The sequence below is a fragment of the Solanum lycopersicum genome, chromosome 5, assembly GCF_036512215.1.
Source record: "Solanum lycopersicum chromosome 5, SLM_r2.1".
NCBI classification, from domain to species: domain Eukaryota; kingdom Viridiplantae; phylum Streptophyta; class Magnoliopsida; order Solanales; family Solanaceae; genus Solanum; species Solanum lycopersicum.
The window spans coordinates 68083416-68107529 of NC_090804.1; the positions used below are offsets into that span (position 1 = coordinate 68083416).

The 24114-nt window shown below is 33.9% G+C and overlaps 1 protein-coding gene and 1 pseudogene across 1 annotated transcript; both read right to left on the bottom strand.

The window, feature by feature from the left end:
• Positions 1 to 10041: 10041 nt before the first annotated feature.
• Positions 10042 to 14680, bottom strand: LOC109120244 (phosphoenolpyruvate carboxylase kinase 2-like; annotated as a pseudogene).
• A 519-nt stretch (positions 14681 to 15199) lies between these two features.
• LOC101249363 (serine/threonine-protein phosphatase PP1) lies at positions 15200 to 21293 on the bottom strand. Its single transcript, XM_004239693.3, has 4 exons — positions 20694 to 21293; positions 17660 to 18219; positions 17045 to 17263; positions 15200 to 15538 (listed from the first exon to the last, which is right to left on the bottom strand). The coding sequence occupies exons 1-4, from the start codon at positions 20866 to 20868 to the stop codon at positions 15515 to 15517; spliced, it is 978 nt and encodes a 325-aa protein (XP_004239741.1). The 5' UTR covers positions 20869 to 21293; the 3' UTR covers positions 15200 to 15514.
• Positions 21294 to 24114: the final 2821 nt, after the last annotated feature.

Consider the following 24114-nt stretch of genomic DNA (forward strand, 5'->3'; position numbering starts at 1 on the left):
AGATCCCATTTTAAGAAATTATTCATATTTGCACATTTTTTCGTATGTTATAGCCCATGAATCTGGGCGTTTTGGAGCATCCAAAATTTTTCTTAAAAAACATTAGGAGTACCTTTACAATAAGTTGGGGAACCACCACATACAGTCACATCATTTACTTAATGACATCTCCACATTAACAGGCCCTTTTAGTAGAAATGACCTGAATTCCTAGATTTTTCGTCTGTGCTACATAATGGATCTGGCACACGTAATGAGTTGGGGAACCACCACATATACCGACACCATTTTGTTTGCTCGATTTTTACATTTACATACTTTTTAAAAATAATTCAAATTCCTTGATTTTTCGTGTGTTGCAGCCTGGATCATGTACCGCGGAGCACCCAACATTTTTTTTAAATAACGTTATCATTACCTCTGCATGGGGAACCACCACATATAACCACACCATTTTTTCATGCCCATTTCTTTATTTACAAACCGTTTTTAAAATTTACTAAATTCCTAGATTCTCGTGTGTTATATTCACACCTTTTTTTATGCTAATCACCGCATTTACAGATCCCATTTAAAGAAATTATCCAAATTTCATGTTTTTTCGTACATTATATGGATCTAGGCATCCCGAGCACCCAAAATTTTTCTCAAAAAACTTTAGGAGGATCTTTAAAATAAGTTGAGGAACCACCACTTATAGTCACACCATTTTCTTAACGACATCTCCGCATTTACAGGCCCTTTTTATAGAAATTATCCAAATTCTCTAAATTTTCGTGTGTTCTAGATCATGGATCTGGCGCACGTAGCATCCAAATTCTTTTTCTATAAAAACATTATGAGGATCTCATAATTAGTTGCGGAACCATCACATATACTCATACCTTTTTTTTTGCTCCATTTCCACATTTACATGCCCTTTAGAAATAATTCACCTGATTTTTTGTGTGTTACAACCATGGATCCTTCGCCACGGAGCACCCAACATCTTTTTTCTCATAAAAACTTTATGATTAACTCCACATTGGGAACCACCACACATAATCACACCATTTTTATGCCCACTTCTGCATTTACATACCTTCTTTAGAATTTTCTAAATTTCTAGATTCTTGTGTGTTATAACTCATGGACCTAGCGCAAAAAGCACCCAATTTTTTTTCTCAAAGAACTTTATGAGGACATCTGTAATGAGTTGGGGGAACACCACGTATACTCATACTACTTTTTCACACCCATTTCCACAAATACATTCCTTTAATTTTTACAGAAATTATTCAAATTTCTAAATTTTTTGTGTGTTATAGCCCATGAATCTGGCACCTTGGAGTATTTAAACTTTTTTTCAAAAAACATTATGAGGACCTTCGTAATGAGTTGTGGAGCCACTATGTATACTCACACCATTTTTTACACTCATTTTCGCGTTTATAAGCATTTTTTAAAATTACTTAAATTTCTAAATTTTTGTATATTATATCCCATGAATTTGGCGCCCTGATGTACCAAATTTTTTCCCTAAAACCATTTTTAGGATCTTCATAATGATTTGGGGAACCACACTTATATCCACATCATTTTTCACACCTATTTTTGCATTTACAGGCCCTTTTTCAGAAATAACCCAAACCTTCAGCTTTTTCGTGTGTTATAGCTCATGGATCTGGCGCACTGAAGCACCCAATTTTTTTCTCAAAGAATTTTATGCGGACCTCCGTAATGAGATAGGAACCATCACGTATACTCATATCATTTTTTTTCACATCCATTTTCGCATTTACAAGCTCTTTCTTAGATATTATACATATTTCCCAATTTATTTTTTGTGTGTTATAGACCATAGATTTGATGCCCTGGAGCACCCAATATTTTTTTCCCAAAAAAATAATGAGGACCTCCTTAATGAGTTGGAGAACTACCAACTATACTCCATCATTTTACACGCATATTTCCGCATTTACAAGTACTTTTTTTTTTACATAATAACCAAATTTACCAATTTTTCGTGTGTTATTGTCCATGAATCTGACACCCCAGAGCACCCAATACTATTTTCTCACAAAAGCTTATGAAGACCTCCATAATGAGTTGGAGAACCAATACGTATACTCACACCATTTTTTTCACGTTAATTACCGCATTTACAGATCCCATTTTAAGAAATTATCCAAATTTCACATGTTTTAGTATATTATAGCCCATAGATTTGGGTGGCCCAGAGCGCCCAAATATTTTTTCAAAAAACTTTAGTTTGACTTTTACAATATACCGGAGAACCAACACGTATAGTCACACCATATTTTAAAGTCATCTTTGCATTTACAGGCCCTTTTTTTTTTATAGAAATTATCCAAATTTCTCAATTTTTCGTGTCTAGATCATGCATCTGGCACACGTAACACCCAAATTCATTTTATCAAAAAACATTATGAGGAGCTCGTAATGAGTTGGGGAACCACCACTACATATACTCACTTCATTTTTTTGTTCCATTTCCGCATTACATGCCCTTTACAAATAATCCAAATTCCCTGATTTTTCGTCTATTACATCCATGGATCCTGTTCCCCAGAGCACCCACCATATTTTTTTCAAAAAATTTTATGGGTACCTATGCATTGAGGAACCACCTCATATTCACACCATCTTTTTCATGTCTATTTCTGCATTTACATACTTTTTTTAGAATTTACTAAAATCCTAGATTATCGTATGTTATAACTCATGAATCTAGCGTCCTGAGTACCCAATTTTTTCTCAAAGAACTTTATGAGGACCTCCGTAATGAGTTAGGGGAACAACATGTATACTTATATTATTTTTCACACCCATTTTCACAAATACATTCCATTTTGTAACAGAAATTACTCAATTTTTTTGATTTTTGTGTGTTATAGCCATGAATCTGGCACTCTGGAGTATCCAAATTTTTTTTTTCTCAAAAAACTTTATGAGGACCTTCGTAATGAGTTGGGGAGCAACTACGTATACTCACACTATTTCATTACGCTCATTTTTGCATTTATAGGCCCCTTTTTTTTCCTAATTTTCGTGTGTTATAGCCCATTAATTTGGCGCCCTGGAGCATCAATTTTTTTCTCTCTAAAACTATTATGAGAACCTGCATGATGAGTTAGGAAATCACCACGTATACCTACTTTATTTTTTCACACCCATTTTCACATTTACTGGCCCTTTTTTAGAAATAAACCAAATTTTCTGATTTTTCGTGTGTTATATAGCCCATGAATCTGACGCACTGGAGCACCCATTTTTTCTCTAAGAACTTTATAAGAACCTCCGTAATGAGTTGGGGAACCATCACGTATACTCATACCATTTTTTCGCTCCCATTTCCACATTTACAAGCTCGTTCTTAGATATTATCCATATTCCCCTATTTTTTTTGTGTGTGTTATAGACCATGGATGTGACGCCCCAAAGCACCCAATATTTTTTTCCAAAAAAATTATGAGGACCTCCTTAATGAGTTGGGGAACCACCACATATACTCACACCATTTTTCACGACTATTTCCGCATTTACAAACACCTTTTTTTACATATTAACCAAATTTACCAATTTTTCGTGTTTATAACCCATGGATCTAGCGCCTCAAGCACCCAAAACTATTTCCTCAAAAAAATTTATGAAGACCTCCGTAATGAATTGTAGAACCACCACGTATTCTCACACCATTATTTTCACGTCCATTACCGCATTTATAGATCCCATTTTAAGAAATTATCCAAATTTCACATTTTTCGTTTGTTATAGCTCATGGATCTAGGTACGCCGGAGCACCCAAAATTTTTCTCAAAACACTTTTAAAGGACCTTCAAAATAAGTTGGGGAACCACACGTATAGTCACACCATTTATTTAACGCCATCTTCGCATTTACATGCCCTTTTTTTAGAAATTATCCAAATTCTTTGATTTTTCGTGTGTTCTAGATCATGGATCTGGTGCACGTAGCATTCAAATTTTTTTTCTAAAAAAACATTATGAGGAACTCGTAATGAGTTGGGAACCACCACATATACTCACAATATTTTTTTTGCTCTATTTCCGCATTTACATGTCATTTAGAAAAAATCTAAATTCTGTGATTTATTGTGTTATAGCCATGAATCTTGCGCCCCGGAGCATCCAACATTTTTTTCTCAAAAAAACTTTATGAATACCTCCGCATTGGGGAACCATCACATATAATCGCACAATTTTTTCATGACTATTTCTACATCAACATACTTTTTTAGAATTTACTAAATTCTCATATCCTCGTGTGTTATAACTCATGGATCTAGCGCCCACAACACCAAATTTTTTTATCAAAAAATTTTATAAGCACCTCCGTAATGAGTTGGGGCAACACCACATATACTCATACTATTTTTTCACACTCATTTCCACAAATGCATTTCCTTTTTTTTAAAAAAATTACTCAGATTTTCCGTTTATTCGTGTGTTATTGCGCATAATTCTTCTCAAAAATATTTATGAGGATATTCGTAGTGTGTTTGAGAACCACGACGTTAGCACATGAAAATTGATAAAATTGGGAGTTTACCTGCTCCGGGATAAGGTCTTAAAGGACGTCTATGTATATTTTTGGCAATAATAATCTCAGAAATCCGGATCACAAAAAAAGATAGTGGACTATAGCACTCAAAAATCGGCAAAATGAGGGTTTTACCTATTATGGGGCTCGTTTAACCTTGAAAATAGATCGTTTTGACCTTTTTGGAAACAAGCTCCATAAATAAATTCTTGTCCATGTAAATTTTAGCAAAAATAATCTCAGAATTCAGGATCACAAAAAAAAATTATAGCACATGAAAATCTGCAAAATGGGAGGTTTACTTACTCTAGGCTCATTTGACCTTGAAAATGGATCATTTTGACCGTGGTGACCAACCGGCTCCATAGTTAAGGTATTAATGGATGTCCTTGTAAATTTTTGTCAAAAATAATCGTGGAATTGTGAATCACCAAAAAAGATTGTGGATTATAGTACACGAAAATCAATAAAATATGGATTTACCTACTCTGTAACTCGTTTAACCTTGAAAATGAACCATTTTGACAACCGAATCCATAGATAAGGTCTTAACCGATGTTCATGTACATTTTTGATAAAAATGATATCGAAATTTCAGATCACCAAAAAAAATGATAGATTATAGTTCACGAAAATTGACAAAAGTGGGGTAGGGTGGGGGTTTACCTGCTCTAGATTCGTTTGACCTTGAAAAAAGGTCGTTTGGGCGTGGTGAAAAACCAGCTCCATAGATAAAATCTTAACGGATGTTTATGTAAATTTTTGGCAAAAACGATCTCGGAATTTCGCATCAAAATAGGGAGTTTACCTGCTCTAGGGCTCATTTGACCTTAAAAATGGGTCATTTTGGCTGTGGTGACAAAGCGGCTCCATAGATAAGTCGTAACGAACATTCGCATAAATTTATGGCAAAAATTATATCAAAATTTGAATCACAAAAAAATGATAGACTATAGCACACGAAATTTGGTAAAATGAGGGCTTTACCCACTTTAGACTCGTTTGACCTTGAAATTGGATTGTTTTGACCGTGGTGACCAACTGGCTCATTAGATAAAGTGTTAATGAACATTCATGTAAATTTTTAGAAAAAACGATCTCGAAATTCTGAATCACCAAAAAAGATGGTGGACTACAATACACAAAAATCAGCAAAACGGGGGAACCCCCTGCTCTGGGCTCATTTGACTTGTAAAATGGACCGTTTTGACCAACCAACTCCTATATAAGGTCTTAATAGTCGTCTATGTAAATTTTTGACAAAATTAATCTCAAAATTCTGGATTATCAAAAAAGATGATGGAAACATACAAGAATTAAAAAAAATAGGGGCTTACCTACTTTGGGGCTCAATTGACCTTGAAAATTGTCCATTTTAGTTGTTGTAACCAATCGTCTCCTTTAATAAGGTCTTAACAAAAGTTCATGTAAATTTTCAACAAAAATGACGTCGAAATTTTGGATCACCAAAAATTTCATGGTTTATAGCACACGAAAATCGACAAAAAAGGGAGGGTTTACCTGCTCTAGGCTCGTTTGATCTTGAAACTAGGTCGTTTTTGCCATGGTAATGAACCGACTCCATAGATAAGGTCTTAACGAATGTCTGTAAATTTTTGGAAAAAATGATCTCGAAATTCTAGATAACCAAAAAGGATGATGGACTATAGCACACGAAAAGTTGTAAAATTGGGGTTTATCTACTTTGAGCTCGTCGACCTTGAAAATAGGCCGTTTTGGCCATTGTGACAAGTTGACTCCATAAGAATTTTAGGCAAAAATAACGTTGTAATGTTGGATCATCAAAAATCTCACGGCCGTCCATGTAAATTTTTGACAAAAAATACGTCGAAATTCTGGATCACCATAAAAGATGGTGGACTAGAGCACACAAAAATCGAAAAATAGGGAATCACCTGATCTTGGGCTCGTTTGACCTTGAAAATTGATCATTTTAGCCTCGGTGACCAACCGGCTCCATATATAAAAGTTTAACGGACATCAATGTAAACTTTTGGCAAAAATGGTCTCGAAATTTCGAATCACCAAAAAGAATAGTGATAATCGCACACGAAAACTAACAAAATGGTGGATTTTCCTACTCTGGACTCGTTTGACCTTGAAAATGGATCATTTTGACTGTGGTAACCAACAAGCTTGATAGATAAGGTCTTACAGATGTCCATGTAATATTTTGGTAAAGATGATCTTGGAATTGTGGATTACCAAAAAGGATGTTGACTATAACACACGAAAAATTGACAAAATAGGGTTTGTACCTGCTCTAAACTCATTTGACCTAGAAAATGGGTCGTTTTGGTCATCGTGACCATTCGGCTCTAAAAATAAGGTCTTAACGGACGTCCATGTAAATGGGGGGTTTACCTACTCTAGTTCAATTGACCTTGAAAATGGACCGTTTTGTCCATGGTTACCAACCGGCACCATAGATAACGTCTTAACGAACGTCTATGTAATATTTTGGCAAAAAGAATGTCGAAATTCTAAATCACCAAAAAAGGATGATAGACTATATCACACGAAAATTGATAAAATTGAGGCTTTACATACTCTAGATCCTTTGACCTTGAAAATGGGTTGTTTTGGCTTTGGTGACCAATTGGCTCCATAGACAAGGTCTTAATGGATGTCGATGTAAATTTTTAGCAAAAATAATGTTATAATTTTGGATCATCAAAAATCACATGGAATATAGCACACAAAAATCGGTAAAATGAGGGTTTACCCGCTCTAGGCTCGTTTGACCTTGAAAATGGGCCGATTGGTCTTGATGATCAACCAGCTCCATAGATAATGTCTTAATTGACATCAATGTAAATTTTTTGGCAAAAAACGTCTTAGAATTTTGGATCACCATACAGATGGTGGACTAGAGCACAGAAAATCAACAAAATGGAGGATTTACCTTCTTTAGGCTCGTTTGACCTTTAAAATGGGTCCTTTTTGCCGTGGTAACCAAATGTTTACATAGATAAGGTTTTAAAGGATGTCCATGTAAATTTTTGGCAAAAATGATCTCAGAATTTCAGATCACCAAAAAAGGCGGTAAACTATAGAAAAATCGGCAAAATTGGGGGTTTACCTGCTCTAGGGCTCATTTGACCTTGAAAATAGATCGTCATGGTCGTGGTGACAAACCGACTCCATAGATAAGGTCTTACGTTCACATAATTTTTTAGCAAAATGATCTCGAAATTTTGGATCACCAAAAAATATGGTGGACTATAACACACGAAAATCAGTAAAATAAAAGATTTACATGCTCTACGGCTCGTTTGACCTTGAAAATGGATCGTTTTGGCTGTGTTGACCAACCTAATCAATAGATAAAGTCTTTATGGGCGTTCATTTAAGTGTTTGGCAAAAACAATCTCAAATTTTGAATCAACAAAAAAGATGTTGGACTATAGCACTCGAAAATTGACAAAATGGGGGGTTTACCTGCTTTAAAGCTCGTTTGACCTTAAGAATGTTTCGTTTTGGTCGTGGTGACGAACCAACTCCATAGATAAGGTCTTAACGGACGTCCGTGTAAGGTCTTAATAAGTTTATAAATTTTTGGCAAAAATTATCTTAAAATTCTGGATCACGAAAAAATATGGTCAACTATAGCACACAAAAATTGGCAAAATTGGGGGTTTACCTGATCTAGGGCTTATTTAACAGTGAAAATTGATCGTTTTAGGCGTAGTGACCTACCATCTCCATAAGATAAGGTAATAATGAAAATTCATATAAATTTTTGGAGAAAATGATCTTGGAATTCCAAACCATCAAAACAGATGTTGGACGCACACAAAAAATTGGCAAAATGGAGATTTACCTACTGTGCGCTTGTTTGACCTTGAAAACGAGCCGTTTTGGTCATGGTCACCAATCGGCTCTATAGATAAGGTTTTAATGGACGTCCTAGTAAATCTTATAGCAAAAATGATCTCGGAATTCTGGATAGCCAAAAAAATTGTGGCCAGTAGCACACGAAAATCAACAAGATGGAGGGTTTACATTATCTAGGCTCGTGGACCTTGAAAATGGGACGTTTTGACCGTGGTGACCAACCGACTTCATAGATAAAGTCTTAACAGAATTCCATGTAAATTTTTTGCAAAAATGATCGCAGAATTTCGAATCACAAAAAATGATGGTGGACTATATGATATGATAATTGGTAAAATAGGGGGTTTACCTACTCTAATGAGTTGTTTTGGCCGTGGTGACAAATCGAATCCATAGATAAGGTCTTAACGGACGTCCATGTAAGGCCTTAACAGACGTCCATGCAAATTTTTGACAAAAATGATCTCAAAATTCTTGATCACAAAAAAAATGTGGATTACAGCTCACGAAAATCCATAAAATTGGGGGTTTACCTGCTCTGACTCGTTTAACCTTGAAAATGACTGATTTGGTTGTAGTGACCAACCAGTTCCATAGATAAGGTCTTAACCAAAGTCCATGCAAATTTTTGGCAAAAATGATCTCAAAATTTCAGATGACCAAAAAAGATGGTGGACTATAGCACACGAAAATCGATAAAATAAGGGATTTACCTGCTCTGGGCTTATTTGACCTCAAAAATTGATCGTTTTGACCGTGATGACAAACCGACTTCATCTATAAGGTTTTAACGGACGTCCATGTAAATTTTATGGCAAAGATGATTTCAAAATTCTAGATTACCAAAAAAAATGGTCGACTGTAGCACACAAAAATCTGCAAAATGGGGGAGTTACCTTCTCTAGGGCTCGTTTGACCTATGAAATGGGTCGGTTTGACCTTGGTGACCAACATGCTCCCTAGATAAGTTCTTAACAGACGTCCATGTAATGATTTTGTAAAAATGATCTCGAAATTCTGGATCACCAAAATTGATGGTGGACTTTACCACATAAAATTTGGCAAAATTGGGGGTTTACCTGCTCTGAGCTCGCTTGACCTTGAAAATGAGTCGTTGTGACCGTGGTGACTAATCAGCTACATAGATAAGGTCTTAACGAACGGCCACATAATTTTTGGCAAAAGTAATCTCGAAATTCTAGATCACCAAAAAAGATGGTAGACTACACGAAAATTGACAAAATAGGGGTTTACCTGTCTGGGCTCGTTTGACCTCGAAAATGAACGATTTGGGCAGTGGTGACCAACCGACTCCATAGATAAAGTCTTAACGAACGTCCACGTAAATTTTTGGCAAAAATGAAGTCAAAATTCCAAATCACCAAAAATCTCATGGACTATAGCATCCGAAAATCGAGATAATAGAGGATTTACCTACTCTGGGACTCGTTTGACCTTGAAAATGGATCGTTTTGATTGTGGTGACCAACCGGCTCCATAGATAAGGTCTTAACAGACGTCCACGTAAATTTTTGACAAAAAACCTTAATCTGCAACTTTCATACCCATATATCTAAAGTCTATGTTATGTCTAATCACCTTTCTCCAATGCATCTTTGATTCACCACTAACTCTCCTCATACGGACCCACTATGTCCAACCTTTCATGGATACATCCATCAAATTGCATACTATTTTATAAGGTCAAAATCTCATTGTTTCAAGATTCATTTCTAGAAGAGATTCTCAAAGCACACTTCTTCATCACTGACTCCCCACACAAAATATATGCAGTGAAGATAAAGATTCATATAAGATGAGCAGCAAACTTTATACATTTATGTTCTATTTTATACAACACCCCAAATAAGCACAAGTTCTTTCCACTTCATATATAAAACTTTTTATTTCTTTTACATAAAGGAAAAACTCATTATCCTCATATATATATATACAATCTTTTATTCTAGATTCTCCTCCACAAAGCAAAAATCAAGTACTAAATAGGTAAGTTTTAGACTGGAAATGGCAAATGAGGAGAAGTTGTTGTTGAAGTGTGTGATCATCTCATTTAAAACTGTGATCACACTTGTATTTACTCGATATTCAACATGGCTCTCTCGTAGGGAGCCTCATTCGTCTCCTCAATTTACCAAGTTTGTAAATCTTTTTCTTTGATGGCGAGTGATGATAAGACTCGAACCAAAGACCCTTCTCTGATCTGATACCAAGTTCAAATGTGTATGACCTTCTCATCTGAAAGCTTCAAATTTAAAGAGAGTTCACATTTATTTACTTGATTATATCTTCAACCGTTATCGTTGAGTTTCCAAAGCCCAAAGGTGCATACTTTCCACTACTTAATCTGGTAGTTTATATAGGATAGCTAGAAAATATAGTAATTTTACTTCAGGTTAAATCAGCCATTGATGTTGTTGATCTCTCCTACATTAATAACCCATGGATGCCCTACATTTAACAAGATAGAAACTAAAATAAAAGTTCAAGGTAAACTAAAGTTGGAAAGAAGTTACCTTCTACAAACTACAGTGAAGAAAACTTTCCACGGTTGATGTATCGTAGCAGATAATTCATCTTATTTTAATGGACCATTTTCTTTAAGGGGAAAGATTTTATATTCAACCCTGAACTATGTGAAATGGTCTAAATATTTCCTTCGTTAATAGTTTGGTAATCATGTCCCAATTATTACAAAAGCGACCTAAATTTTCACTTCTATGTGTCCCACGAGTAGTTAAAAACTATGTCACTCCTTAGGTTGTATTGAAAGGTAAACAAAAAACAGTTCATCAAAATTAGAAATTTCCGAGCACTAATTGACTCACGATTTTTAACGAGGAGGATAATAAGTCCGCCACTCTACCTTTTTGACTAAGTTCAGATTCGTGAAGTATACCTCATCTACACATATTGTGTATTGTGCTCTTACAACTAGACCAGAACAGGGAAAACACAAAACAATTCGACATAACGAGAGTACTTTGAGTGAGAGAGAACAACATACTTAGAACTTGTTCAGCTGAAAATCTCCTGGAAACATCTTTACATATCATTTTCCTCAGAAAATCCTTGCTTCAGTTGAAATCGATCGGAAAATTCTTGTTGGAAACCTTAAATTTCCCCTAAGAACAGCTTCAAATGTCTCAGTTGGAGTGTCACCATAAAAAGGAGGAACACCAGAAAGCATAATGTATAAAATAAAACCAGCACTCCATATATCAAGTTTCTCATTGTATTTTCTCCCTAACAACACCTCCGGGGCAACGTAGTAAGGCGTCCCCACCACACCTTCCATCATTTTTTGTTGCATCCCACCACTCTGCAGATCTAAAATCAGCAAGCTTCAAATAGTCCTGTTTATATAAAAGCAAGTACTGTTCAGTGTCAAGCAAGTTAGAGACTACTATATGAATCATTACTGTTCATGTCGCATTACATGCATATAATGGGCAATTATCAACTGGAAACGGGCAAGATAGTGATCAATCACAACAACAACAATCTATCCAGTGAGGGTAGAGTGTACGCAGTAACACAGACCTTACTACTACCTCGTTGAGGCAAAGAGGCAACGCTGTTTCCGAAAGACCCTAAGACTCAAGTGCACTAAATTCAAGTACAAAGAACAATAAAACATAGCAACTAATACGATGAATCAACAAAATAGAGCGATAATTGAAACACAATAAACAATAACAAATAGGAGTATAGGACCCTAGCTATATAAGAGTCAAATCTCGGACAATATAAATCTCCGACATAACTATAGTCAAATAGATATTTGAAGATAAATTTTCAAAATCTATGATCGAACCTTAGCTATATAAGAGTGTCAAATAAACGAACTAAGCTGAATTTGAACAGTCAAAATGATTGAAATTAACAAACGGAATCATATTTTCATGGGCTAATTTTGTTGTTACTCAGTATACACTACCTGAGAATCAAATAGGACATTATCGGGTTTAATATCGCAATGAGCCACCCCCAATTTATGACAATGTCCGATTGCTGAAACCAATCCGATCAAAATCAGAGCAGCAGATTTCTCCGACACAACGGCCCATTAGAAACCCTCTCGTATAAATCACCGCCGGAACAGAGCTCAGTGATTATATGAACATAATTTTCATCTTCATAAACTTTATACATTTGAAGAATGTTCGATTTTCCGGTGAGTAATTGCAGAATTTTAGCCTCTTTATTGAGACATTCGCGGTCCGTAGAATCAATGAGGAAGTTCGTTTGAATCGTTTTGCAGGCGAAAAATTGATCAGTTGATTTAGAAAAACACCGGTAAACCGTACCGAATCTTCCCTGACCGATTTGTTCATTCATCTGAAGTTCATCAATTTTTAAGCTCTCAAACATTGTTAATGGAGTTTTAGAGAGAGAAATCACATTGTTGATGGAGTTTTAGAGAGAGAAATTTTGGTGGCCATGGTTATGGAGTTTTTTTTTTTTTTGGACTAAAAAGAGTGATGGTGTATATATAGTAGTAAAGAGAATATTTAGTTGGAAAAGAGAGATTCAGGGGTTCTGTTACTTTTTTTTATTATTTTCCGTCTAGTGTTCAGTATTCATTTTGATAGTAAAAAGTTTAACGTTTTCGAATAAAAGTGGTTCTTTACCCCAAGGCTCGAATTCGAGAGGTTGAGACCTGTTTAATAGCTAATTACTAGTAATGTATATAACTTGTTGGTTCTGTTCTGTTTTTTTCAAACAAAATGATAATCAAACCAAATACTATCGGATCTTAATAATCTAAAACCAAATCAAATCAAAATCCAAATTAAATCAATTTATTTAATTGGCTTAGTTCGATTTTTTTATTTGATTCCAAACCATGAACATTCCTAATTCTGCAGGTGAACCAAATGATGTCGTAGTATATCAACTTTTCCTCGCTCCGTTGTGTGATGGCATGATCCATGACTAGTTGTTTGGTCCCTCGAATTTAGTATTATACATAAATAAATATTCAAATTTGATTTTAACTGAGAAGTAAACATTTAAATTTGAGTATGTACATCTAAATAGTTTAACTCATTTTTATTGCGTCAGTTAAACGCGCAAACTAATAAAATGATCATCTAGACGCTTTCAAAATTTCTGTATGAAATATCTACGAGACACAACAAAAACAACTTGAAATATAGCATGATACATGAACATCACGCTTCAAAAGCTTTTCCGAAACGTTCTATGTGAGACAGTACACGTAAATTTATTGTGATCAACCTAGGGAATTGAGCTAAAACTCATGCCATGTGGTTAGTTATTGGTGATCTCGAAGTACCAACAAAAAAAATTTCTACCAACACCAATAGCACAAAGTTTCATGTTGCATGCATGTCTAAAACCTGGTTTATTATTTATTTTTTTTTAGTTTTTCGTCATATTTCAATGAGCCCAGTTATATTTGAATTCGTATCCAAAGTTTTAAATTTAAATTTACATTGAGAGTATTAAATTGGAGTATCTTATTTATATTTAAATCCAATTAAACTTAAATTTGTATTGAAGATATCTATCGTCTAAGGACATGATTGCAACAAATTTTTGATGGAGCTCATATTTAGACCATTTTATATAGTTCAAGAGCAAATATTACATATATTTTTTAAAAAAGTATTAGATCCACCTATGTAAACCCATTACCTTCATGTTTTTTAGTTCTTATATGATGTTTGAATATTTTTTTTACATCATTTATCGAAAGTTTTACGTTTTTATGAATTCTCTATCTGAACTATTACGTATTTAATTTACTTATTCTAAATATTTAATCAATATACTCATCAACAATGAACTTCGTGGCTACCCAAATCAAAAGTGTAAGTAATATTTTCTCATATCAAATTGAGTCAGGTGACATTGACATATGAACCTAATTTACGAGAATTTTTATTTTATTCCTAATTAGACGATACATATATTTAATCAATAGACTTTAATATTTATTCTTTATTTTTTAAAAAATGAAAAAATAGGTGACAATTCTAACGACGAAATAAAAAGATACATATTACACTTTGATAAGCTATCGTTTATCTTAATGTATAAAATAATGGGTAATTTTTTCCACTTTATTGATGAGGACATATTAGTATGTATACAAAGCTAATTATGGAAATATCTTTTAACAGAAAAATAGTTATTTTAAAACGAAAATTTATTCATCACTCATTTTTTTTATTTAAAAAAAAACAATTTAATAGCCCATGAAAAAATAAAAAACGAAATTTTCACTTCCAACATAAAAGAGGGAGAGACAAGAAAGAATGTGGTACAGCGGATGAAGTTGCTCCTCCTATAATCAGAGTCCTCGTTACTAAGTCCCGTATGGTGGTAGGGAGCATTTCCCCCAAAATGAACCCTAAGTAACGTGAATCCAAATTAATCAGAATCCCATATAACCAGAGGCCTCGTTACTAAGCCCCGTATGGTGGTAGGGAGCATTTCCCCCAAAATGAACCCTAAGTAACGTGAATCCAAATTAATCAAAATCCTATATAACCAGAGGCCTCGTTACTGAGCCCCGTATAGTGATAGGGAGCATTTCCCCCAAAATGAACCCTAAGTAACGTGAATCCAAATTAATCAGACTCTACTACGATACCACGCACTGAAAAAGAAAGCAAGAGAGAGAGACTTGATAGGGAGCATTTCCCCCAAAATGAACCCTACGTAATGCGAATCCAAATTGATCGGACTCCAATACAATAACACGCACCGAAAGAGAGAGAGAGAGAGAGAGGGGTCATTACCATGTATTGGCTTAGTTGAACAAAATAAAGAGATGCTTTATAGCTTACAATTTGAGCTAAAAAATGAAGACCAAGTATGGTTTTGCACCATTTTCTCATACTTTTTTACACATCCACCATGGTTAAAATGATCATCAAGTTTTGGTAATTCATCTATTCACTATATAAGTAAAGACTTCTATGGCAACTTCTGTAGTTGGCTTGGCTCTCATACTTTCGACATTAAGAAACGACTGCAGTAAACGGTAATTTCAAGAGCTTCAACAGTTCTTTGCTTAATCCCTGCTTCGTGAAGCTGCTTCTCATGCTTTGGAATTAAAAAAGGACTGCAATGAACATCAATTTCAAGCGTTAATAATTCTTGCTTGATCCCCGCGTCAAGCTATTAAGAAAGGACAGCAGTAAACACATAGTTACAAGCACTGAATGCTCTTGTTTAAGTACTCTAATAAGTTTAACAAACAGACACATTTATGTATTTTACCAGCAATATCAAGACGGACAGACAGACTAAAAACACATTCAAAAGAAATAGCCTTTTAAGATAAACTTGCCGATGTAACAAAGGAAACATCAGTTAAAAAGAGGAGAGGACAATCTTATTCCTTGTTTTCCCTACGTGTGTGTGCGTGTGTGTGTAACTATTCCATCGGATATCTGCTGCCTCCCACCAGTATAGGTACTGCGTAACTTTGGTTACCAAATATATAGTTACTTTTGTCTCTGTTGGCTTCGAAACCTAGCTTCACATGATGTTCACCCACTTTACTGACCGTTAGGTCACCCCTTGAGTCAATAAAGATAGTGGGAAATCTAGATGCCGTAATGCCCTCCTATAGACCAGTAACTAGAATCTAAAACTGAGTTAGAAAACTAAAGATGTTTCCAACATGAGAACGCTTATATAAGCTGAAAGATAGTGTAATCATTTCACAATCATAAAGAGTTAGATGATCATTTGAATGTCTTTACTATCACAGGACTTGTAATTACCGGGACCGAATATCATCAACGTTAAATCAAGCACCGCTGCTTATTTCAGTGCCAAGAAGCAGCACTGATGAAAAATTTAAGCTCCTAGAATGTGTCCTACAAACTAATAGCAATGTGTCACCCAACAATTACATGTAAATGTGTAAGTTTGATTTTTCCAGATTTTCCCACTAGATAATAGATAAACAGCTTTAAGAAGTTGACATAGTTGTATTTTTATATAAAGGAGAGCTCACTCTTTGTTTAAATTTGTAAGGTGAGTTTTATTATGGAACTTCAATTTCTGAGGGAGACCTACTAGAAAATTAGCACTCATGACATGTTTTCATATTGCTGAAACTTATACCTAAAGGCAGACTCGGAAACTTATTGCTGAAACTTTGGAGATAATGTTGCATGAGCATATTCAATCTCTCTTTGAACATGTAACTCATGCTTATGGGGAAAAAAAAACTCCCAAATCAATCATCTAATAGCATTTACGTAAAATCCTCCCGAAAGCCCATCGATAATGATAGAACAAAGCACATTAAAATAAGTCCATTAAATGGTGAAAACATTCTCTATTTGAAATTTAATATGTAGTAGGAAACCTCGAGTATTGGAAAGGCAAGTTGTCCAATGCTCAGTTGCTTGGACTCCCCAAAAATATTGTCACACCCATATAGGATCCTTCAAAAATGCAATACTTTTGGAGGATCCGATACGCACCGAGCAACATCATTTTTGAAGAGTCCAAGCAACAAATTCAATTTATAACTTTTCTCCAAGTCTGAAATTCCAACAGAACCAAAGAGCTATACAATTTCATGTCTATTAAACTATATTTATTTATTTACCTTCATTCCAGTAGGAGATCCGGGTTTAGCAGTAGTTGTACTTCCAAAGCTGAATTTGGACTTCTTGTCGGCAGGTTTTAATATTTGAAAGGAGCACATTAATGTCTCATCTACGCTCATCATAGCGCCAGCATTGTCAAACTCTCCACAATAATTCGGTGCAGAAAATACAGTTACAAGTTGCCGATTAGCAAAAAACTCGTACCCGTCCTCCACAACCTGTAAGAACTTTAAAGCATTAGGAGATTTGATTGAAGTATGAAAAGAAGGAACCTTCCATTCAACTTATCGAATTTCACTTATTCAGACTAATAGAGAGAAGAATCAGAACAACTGAACAAACTTTTGAACCTCGTGACTGACCATTTCAACACACACACAAAAAAATGAATATTCAGACTATATATTACTTTTTTTTAATAACCATGGTGTCAAGTCCAGCTTGTGCGCACCTGAACTAATTTTACTGGTTACCTGCTGCCTCCCACAAGCACATAAACCGGGTAACTCTATCCAACCATAGACTATATATCAATTAACAGATCACTGATCAACTGACTATAAGCCTATGTACACCTAAATACTGAAGAAAAATTTATAGCAGTGGGATTAAACCTGGTGTGCACGGCAAATAAGATCCAGATCATGCTTCTCAAGAAATTCTGTCACCTTGTCTGCACCAAAAGTGTATGAAACTCCCCGATCATTCATTCCCCATCCCTGAACATCTTTACTAGGATCAGACCAAAGCAAATCACAGAGCAAACCAGCATCTGGCACATCAGTTGGGCGCTGGAGACCTCTAATTTGGTCTAAATGGTTCAAATCAGGAGAGAGGCCTCCATGCATACATAGAATCTTTTCATCTATTAAGGCAGCGACCGGAAGACAATTGAAGCAATCTGTGAAGATTTTCCATAATCTCACATTAAATCTTCTCTTACATTCATCATAAAATCCGTATATGCGGTTTATGGAAGCACATTCATGATTTCCCCGAAGCAAGAAAAAGTTTTCTGGATATTTTATCTTGTATGCAAGTAGAAGACATATAGTCTCTAAGCTCTGCTTGCCACGATCAACATAATCCCCTAAAAATAAGTAATTTGATTGAGGAGGTAATCCACCATATTCAAAAAGCCGCAGAAGATCAGAATATTGACCATGAATGTCACCTGAAAGTCAACAGGATAAACCATCAAACAGACATTAAGCCACCAACTTTAGTGCATATTCCAAAACATGCTTTTCCTTATCATAAGATTGACTTGATCATTTTTCAGAAAATAATTACTTTTTCTGCGCAGAAGGAAAAAGAAATAATAAGCACCACATTGAAGCAAAATATTTTACACACTGAATGCATAAAATAAGTTCATGAAATGTGAGCTTTGCATATGAAGTCCATACATTCTAACTCTTCAATCTAAATGCTAACATCCATTTTAAAGTTTTGAAATGTCACAGGAAAAACCGATGAACTAAGTGCTTCGTTATCCATGAAATTATAAGGGGTATTTACGGATGTCTAAATTTTGAGGTTCATTCCACATGAAAATTGACACATAAATACCTTACAGATCATCAGTAACCGTCAGCCAAAAGAGGTTGCTTGGTCAACTACTTATATCTCTAGTTCTCTACCGAATAATTGCCAAGAGTCTTATTTTATACATGTCATATCAATAGAACTAGCCTGTTCTTGGAAATGGTCAGTCCTAGTTTGCCTCATCATGCTTTGTAATAAATCCACAACAACCAAATCGGACTTCACTCCAGAATCAAATCTTCAGTTATTTGGCCAGAAATAAAATCTTAAAAGTAAAAGAAAAGGCATCAATAAACTGCATATGAACAGATCATCAAAATTCACTCTTTTAAGTTTTATGGTTGTGTACAAGGCTACAAGATATGAACAAGGCAGAAAGAGGCACCATAAATCCTAGGTGCTAGATCTAATAATACCAGCAAGTTGGCATTGAAACCAATCAAATATCAAGAGATGTCTCGTCCTTCAAGCTACAGATACACAGTGCCTACATATTAATTTTAGAAGTACATCAAAGACTAGTGAAAAATTGAACATCCCAGTCTTCATTAGCTTGCAGACGTGCTAATTTTACCTGAATTTGTGTAATGGAGCCTAGAGGTTAGAACTGAGAAAAAAGGTGTGGGTGGACTAAGTTATCTCATAAGCCTACTCCATCTAGGCTCAAGTAGCTCAATATTTTTTTTTCCAAAATCAAACTCGCTCATCGGAGTAGGGAAAACTACAGGTTTAAGAGGCAAGCTGAAGAGAGTGAGAAGAAAACTAGATTTCTCAGCAACTTACGTTTAAAAATAAACAAATAAAATATGAAGAATACACAAAGTGAGACAGTAAAAGCCAACCGATGCCCAAGGTTATCCAAAATGAAATTGAAGATATGAATTTGAATAAAATATAATAAGGATTCTTCCATTTTTACATCATGGACTCATAAAAGCAATCAGTGCCAAATACAACTTCAGCATGATGCAAGCTATTGACTACAGAATACTTCACGTTAAAAAAATTAGGGCGGGTTATCTAAATCATCCATTCCAATGATAAACAGTTCCTCTTTAAGGCAAAGTAGGGGCTCTCTAAATATTGCACCTATTCAGCACAAGCATACAAGGACTCCTGTCAAACGTTAGACTTAATGTAAGTGTAACAACACAAAGGAAACAAGATAATCAGACAAACACCTATCCAGCGGCACCAGGACTTCATCAGACCCAACAAAAGCCAAGTGAATTATTGAAACGACACAAAACATCAGAATACAAATACAATCTTCTCCAGCGAATGGAAAAGACAACTTCAGAACAAATTAGAAACCAAAAGTTTGTAAAACCATGATTTACAGAGGCAAAACCAGAATTAGAACTTTATGGGCTATAAATTCTAGGATAATAAATTAAGTGCAACTAGGTTATGAATATAATTTTGTACATGTTTAGTAAATCTCTAAATACAAATACAATGTTTGGACTAAAGTAATCGAGTTTAGCCAAACCCGTAGGGAGCCTTTTAGCTCCGCCCCCATGATTTACACCGCTATTCAAACACATGACAAAGGGAATTAATTCTGAAACAAAAATCAATAACTGATAGGTTTTTCAGTTCAATGCAGTAAGAGCTAAATTGATCAACAAACACGATAAGCCAAAGAAAACATGACTATAGACGAGAAACAAAGTTATTTAATGAATATTCATTTGCCTCGACCTACTCATATCAAACCAAAGTAACATAGGTTTGCTTCGCGAAATTTCAACAAACAACTATGCCTCAATCCCAAACAAGTTGCACTCAGCTACATGAATCTCCACTTCTTTATTTAAGCTCATTCCGTATCTTTCACGAGTTTTTCAAAAATACACTAAATATTTAGTGAATAAATTACATGTAGCAGATAAAAATACAAGCATCAGATATCCATATACATACCATGTAAACATAGACCAAAAGCAAATAATCAATCTTAGCAACTAAAACAAAAACCCCATCATCTAAAAAAGTCAACTTTACAATAAACAAACAAACTCAAACCTCAAAATAGCTGCAAAAATATAACTAGTTACTGATTAATCAAGAATCAAGTATTAAAAATTGAAACTTTACCACAAATCTTGATGGGGGCTTCAAGTTCCAACAAATTAGGCTGTCTCAAGAAAGTCTCTTTAGCAACCATACACAACTGCTTAATCTCAGCCTCAGTCAACACAACTTGCTTCCCTGGTTTACCTTTTACTTCAAGAAGCCTAGTTATAATATCATCCAACACATTCTGGTCCATTTTTTTTCAATTTTTTCAGATTTTCACTCAATTTTTTGACCTAGTTGTGTTGATGAACAAATGGGGTTTTAGTATTTGAGGGTGCAGACTTTTGTATAAGAAGATTGATGGATTCCCTAATTATTATTTTTTTTCTTCTTCTATATATGGGTGGTTGCTATTTGAAGAGTGGTCAAAAGGGTGTCGTTTTGTAGTTTATAATGTGTCGTTTTGGTGAGAATCTTGAATCATTCTTGTTCTTTTAATCAGGCCACTAGCCATTGATAAAAGATTAAAAATCCCTCAAAATTGAAAATTCTTTTTCAATGGAGGAGGCAATTTGTTTTGTTATATACAGAAATTGTTAGGTCATAACAAGGGGGTGGGGACCATGATGGATGAGATGATATTTTTTTATTGAGTTCAGTTCGATATTTTAAACTCATTAGTTCTACTAATTTAGTTTTGTGTCAGATAAGCTTATTAATTAAGGACTAAACTTTTCGTAAAGAACATCGTTAGGGTTTGAACTTTGAGATTTTTCAATAAAATGAAGATATAGTATTCCTTTTGTCTAAATTTATGTGAATTTTTTTATTTTTCGAGAGTCAAACAAATTAAGTTTGATCGAAAATTTGCGCGTGAGACCTTCAAAAAAAATTAAATAAAATTTATATATTTGTAAATTACGTAAAAAGTATAATACGTCACAATAATTGACAATTCAAAATAATTAAAAGATATAGAAAAAATTTAGGTTAAAATTGACTTATTTAAATATCAAAATTCGAAAAGTGTCACATATATTGAGATAAATAGAATAATTATTATAATATATCATCTGATGATAATTTGTGTTACGCTGCATCAAAGAAAGAATTTCTGCTTTATCACGAAGTCTCATGTTATTTGTTTTTTGATCTCATAAAACATGTTGGTATTAAAACTCTTTAGTTAAATTTAGCTTCATATTGGATAGATGTTAGTTCCATTATACATGTTGCAAGGATTAAACATATGAGTTTGCTTTCGTAATGAGTTGGACGTTTTAAACATTCATGATTCAGTTATGAATGTAAACGATTGAGTGAGAGAAAGAAATTTGATTGTTTTTCCTTCTAGTGGTTCAATTTCTTTTATTATATAGTATTTCAAGTTCTGAATATGAAGATAAAGAATTCTTCAATAAGATACATTCTCTATTTACGCATTAAGTACATGAATTCGAATAATGAAGTCAATAGGATAGATTCCGTTAATGACAAAAACTTAAGTAAATACACCAAATTAACAAATATGGAACTGTTAGTCATAGGAAGAGGAACAAACATCAAGGATATTTTGGATCTATTTATAATTAATCAAAGATATCAAGATTATAAAAAATTGATAATCCTTAATTAAAAACACGCGACTTCAAATAATCGAATTAATGAATTTCGTATGCTAAGTACTTAGAAAAAGAAGTGGTGGTGGATTCACTTGTAACGAGAAGTAAGAACACATGTATTTAAAATAAATTAAGAAACGTATAATACATATGATATTTTAAATGAAATAATTGTTTACTGTTAGTCAATTGAACACTAAATTAGTTAATTTGATACAAACACTAGATGCGAATAGTTATTTACCCTACTCGACAAGTGTGCCTCACGGTAAGTAGGGCCCACTTTAGGTGGTAGGACCATCTAAATATATTTAGAATAATTATTTTACTATAACTACACATTTTTCTACACTTTCTATATCTAGATAGTACCAGAAAATTGCAAAATCCCAAAAATCAATTATAAAAATTTTAATAGGCCCATAAATAATGCAAATGTAACCCAAAAATATATGTAACTTTATTGGGCCGAAGCACCACATCCAATTATGGATCATAGTGCCCACAAAGTGTGCAAATAATTTGAAGGACCACTATTTAAAACATAAATAATGTTTGTATATATTAAAATAATTAAAAATATAAAAGAATTTTGAAGTATGCTATTTTATGTAAATTATAGATTATTGAAAAAAATAATTGAATGAAGTTTCGTGAAACTATTTTTGGTTCTTAAATCTTTCGAATAATTTTTTAATAATAAAAATACTGAACCTCTTTGTATTCTTTTATCTTTGTGAATACGATATCAATCTCATAATAAGCTTAGAGAATTAATTAAATATATTATTATAGTAATTATTGGCTAGTAAGATTTCACTCGAACACAAATAACAAATATCGTAGTGATTTTGCTTTCACATGTTACAATATTTTTTAAAATTAAATTTTTTTTAAAAAAGTTCACTTAGACAATTAGGTAAATTAGTTGACAACTTGACAATTAGTTGTAAATCATTATGCTTTGATCTAAATGTCGATATGAATAGATTTTTATTAATGATAAATATCTAGTGAAATATATAAGAATTTAGATTTAATTATTTTATAAATGATTTTTTGATTATATAAATAATTAACTTTTTTTTTTATAGTCAATGTATGTAATTATATTGTTTCTTACGCGTACTCATGAAAGCAATTCTTGTCTTTTATTCAATTTTCAAACACATTGGAACACTTATTTCTATATAAAATTTAAAAAAATCAAACTTTATGCATCATTATGTCAACAAAACAAGTATATTATCATTAATGTCATTTTGAATTTTTCCTAGAAATTTCCCATTGTGGAAAGTGAACCCCCATTGCCCTATATATATATTTTTTGCTTCATGTATTTACTAATTACTATTATTTCACGAAATTTAAATTAAGTATCTCTTTCGAACGGAGAATTTATTCTTCTGATTCGTATTATAAAATTTGATTTTGATATTGAGTTCTGGTGAATCTGGCTGTTAATTTAAGTTCTTCTTTTGAAGGTCAAGATTTTTGTTACTAATGAAGATCATAGGTATTTATTTTCTTGTTATTATGTTCATTTTACTACCTAATATTGTTGTCGTAGACAATAAGGTTGTGTGTTTTGCCATGGGAAGTGTTGAGCCACCGAGTCACGACAAGAGAGCGGGTCTAAACCCTCCACCACCTCCTAAGAGTTATCCCCCGATCCATTGGAAGCAATCGAGATTCATTCCCCCAACCCCGCCACCACCAACATCATGTTGATCTATGACAGCGTACATGAGATTTTATACGAGTGATATTGATTTATCGTCATAATTTGACTTGTAATAAGGACTAAGCTTTACCCTAGTATCCAATTGTCGTGGATGGGTTGGTGGGTGGGTGAGGTTCATCCCCAAAAGATACCA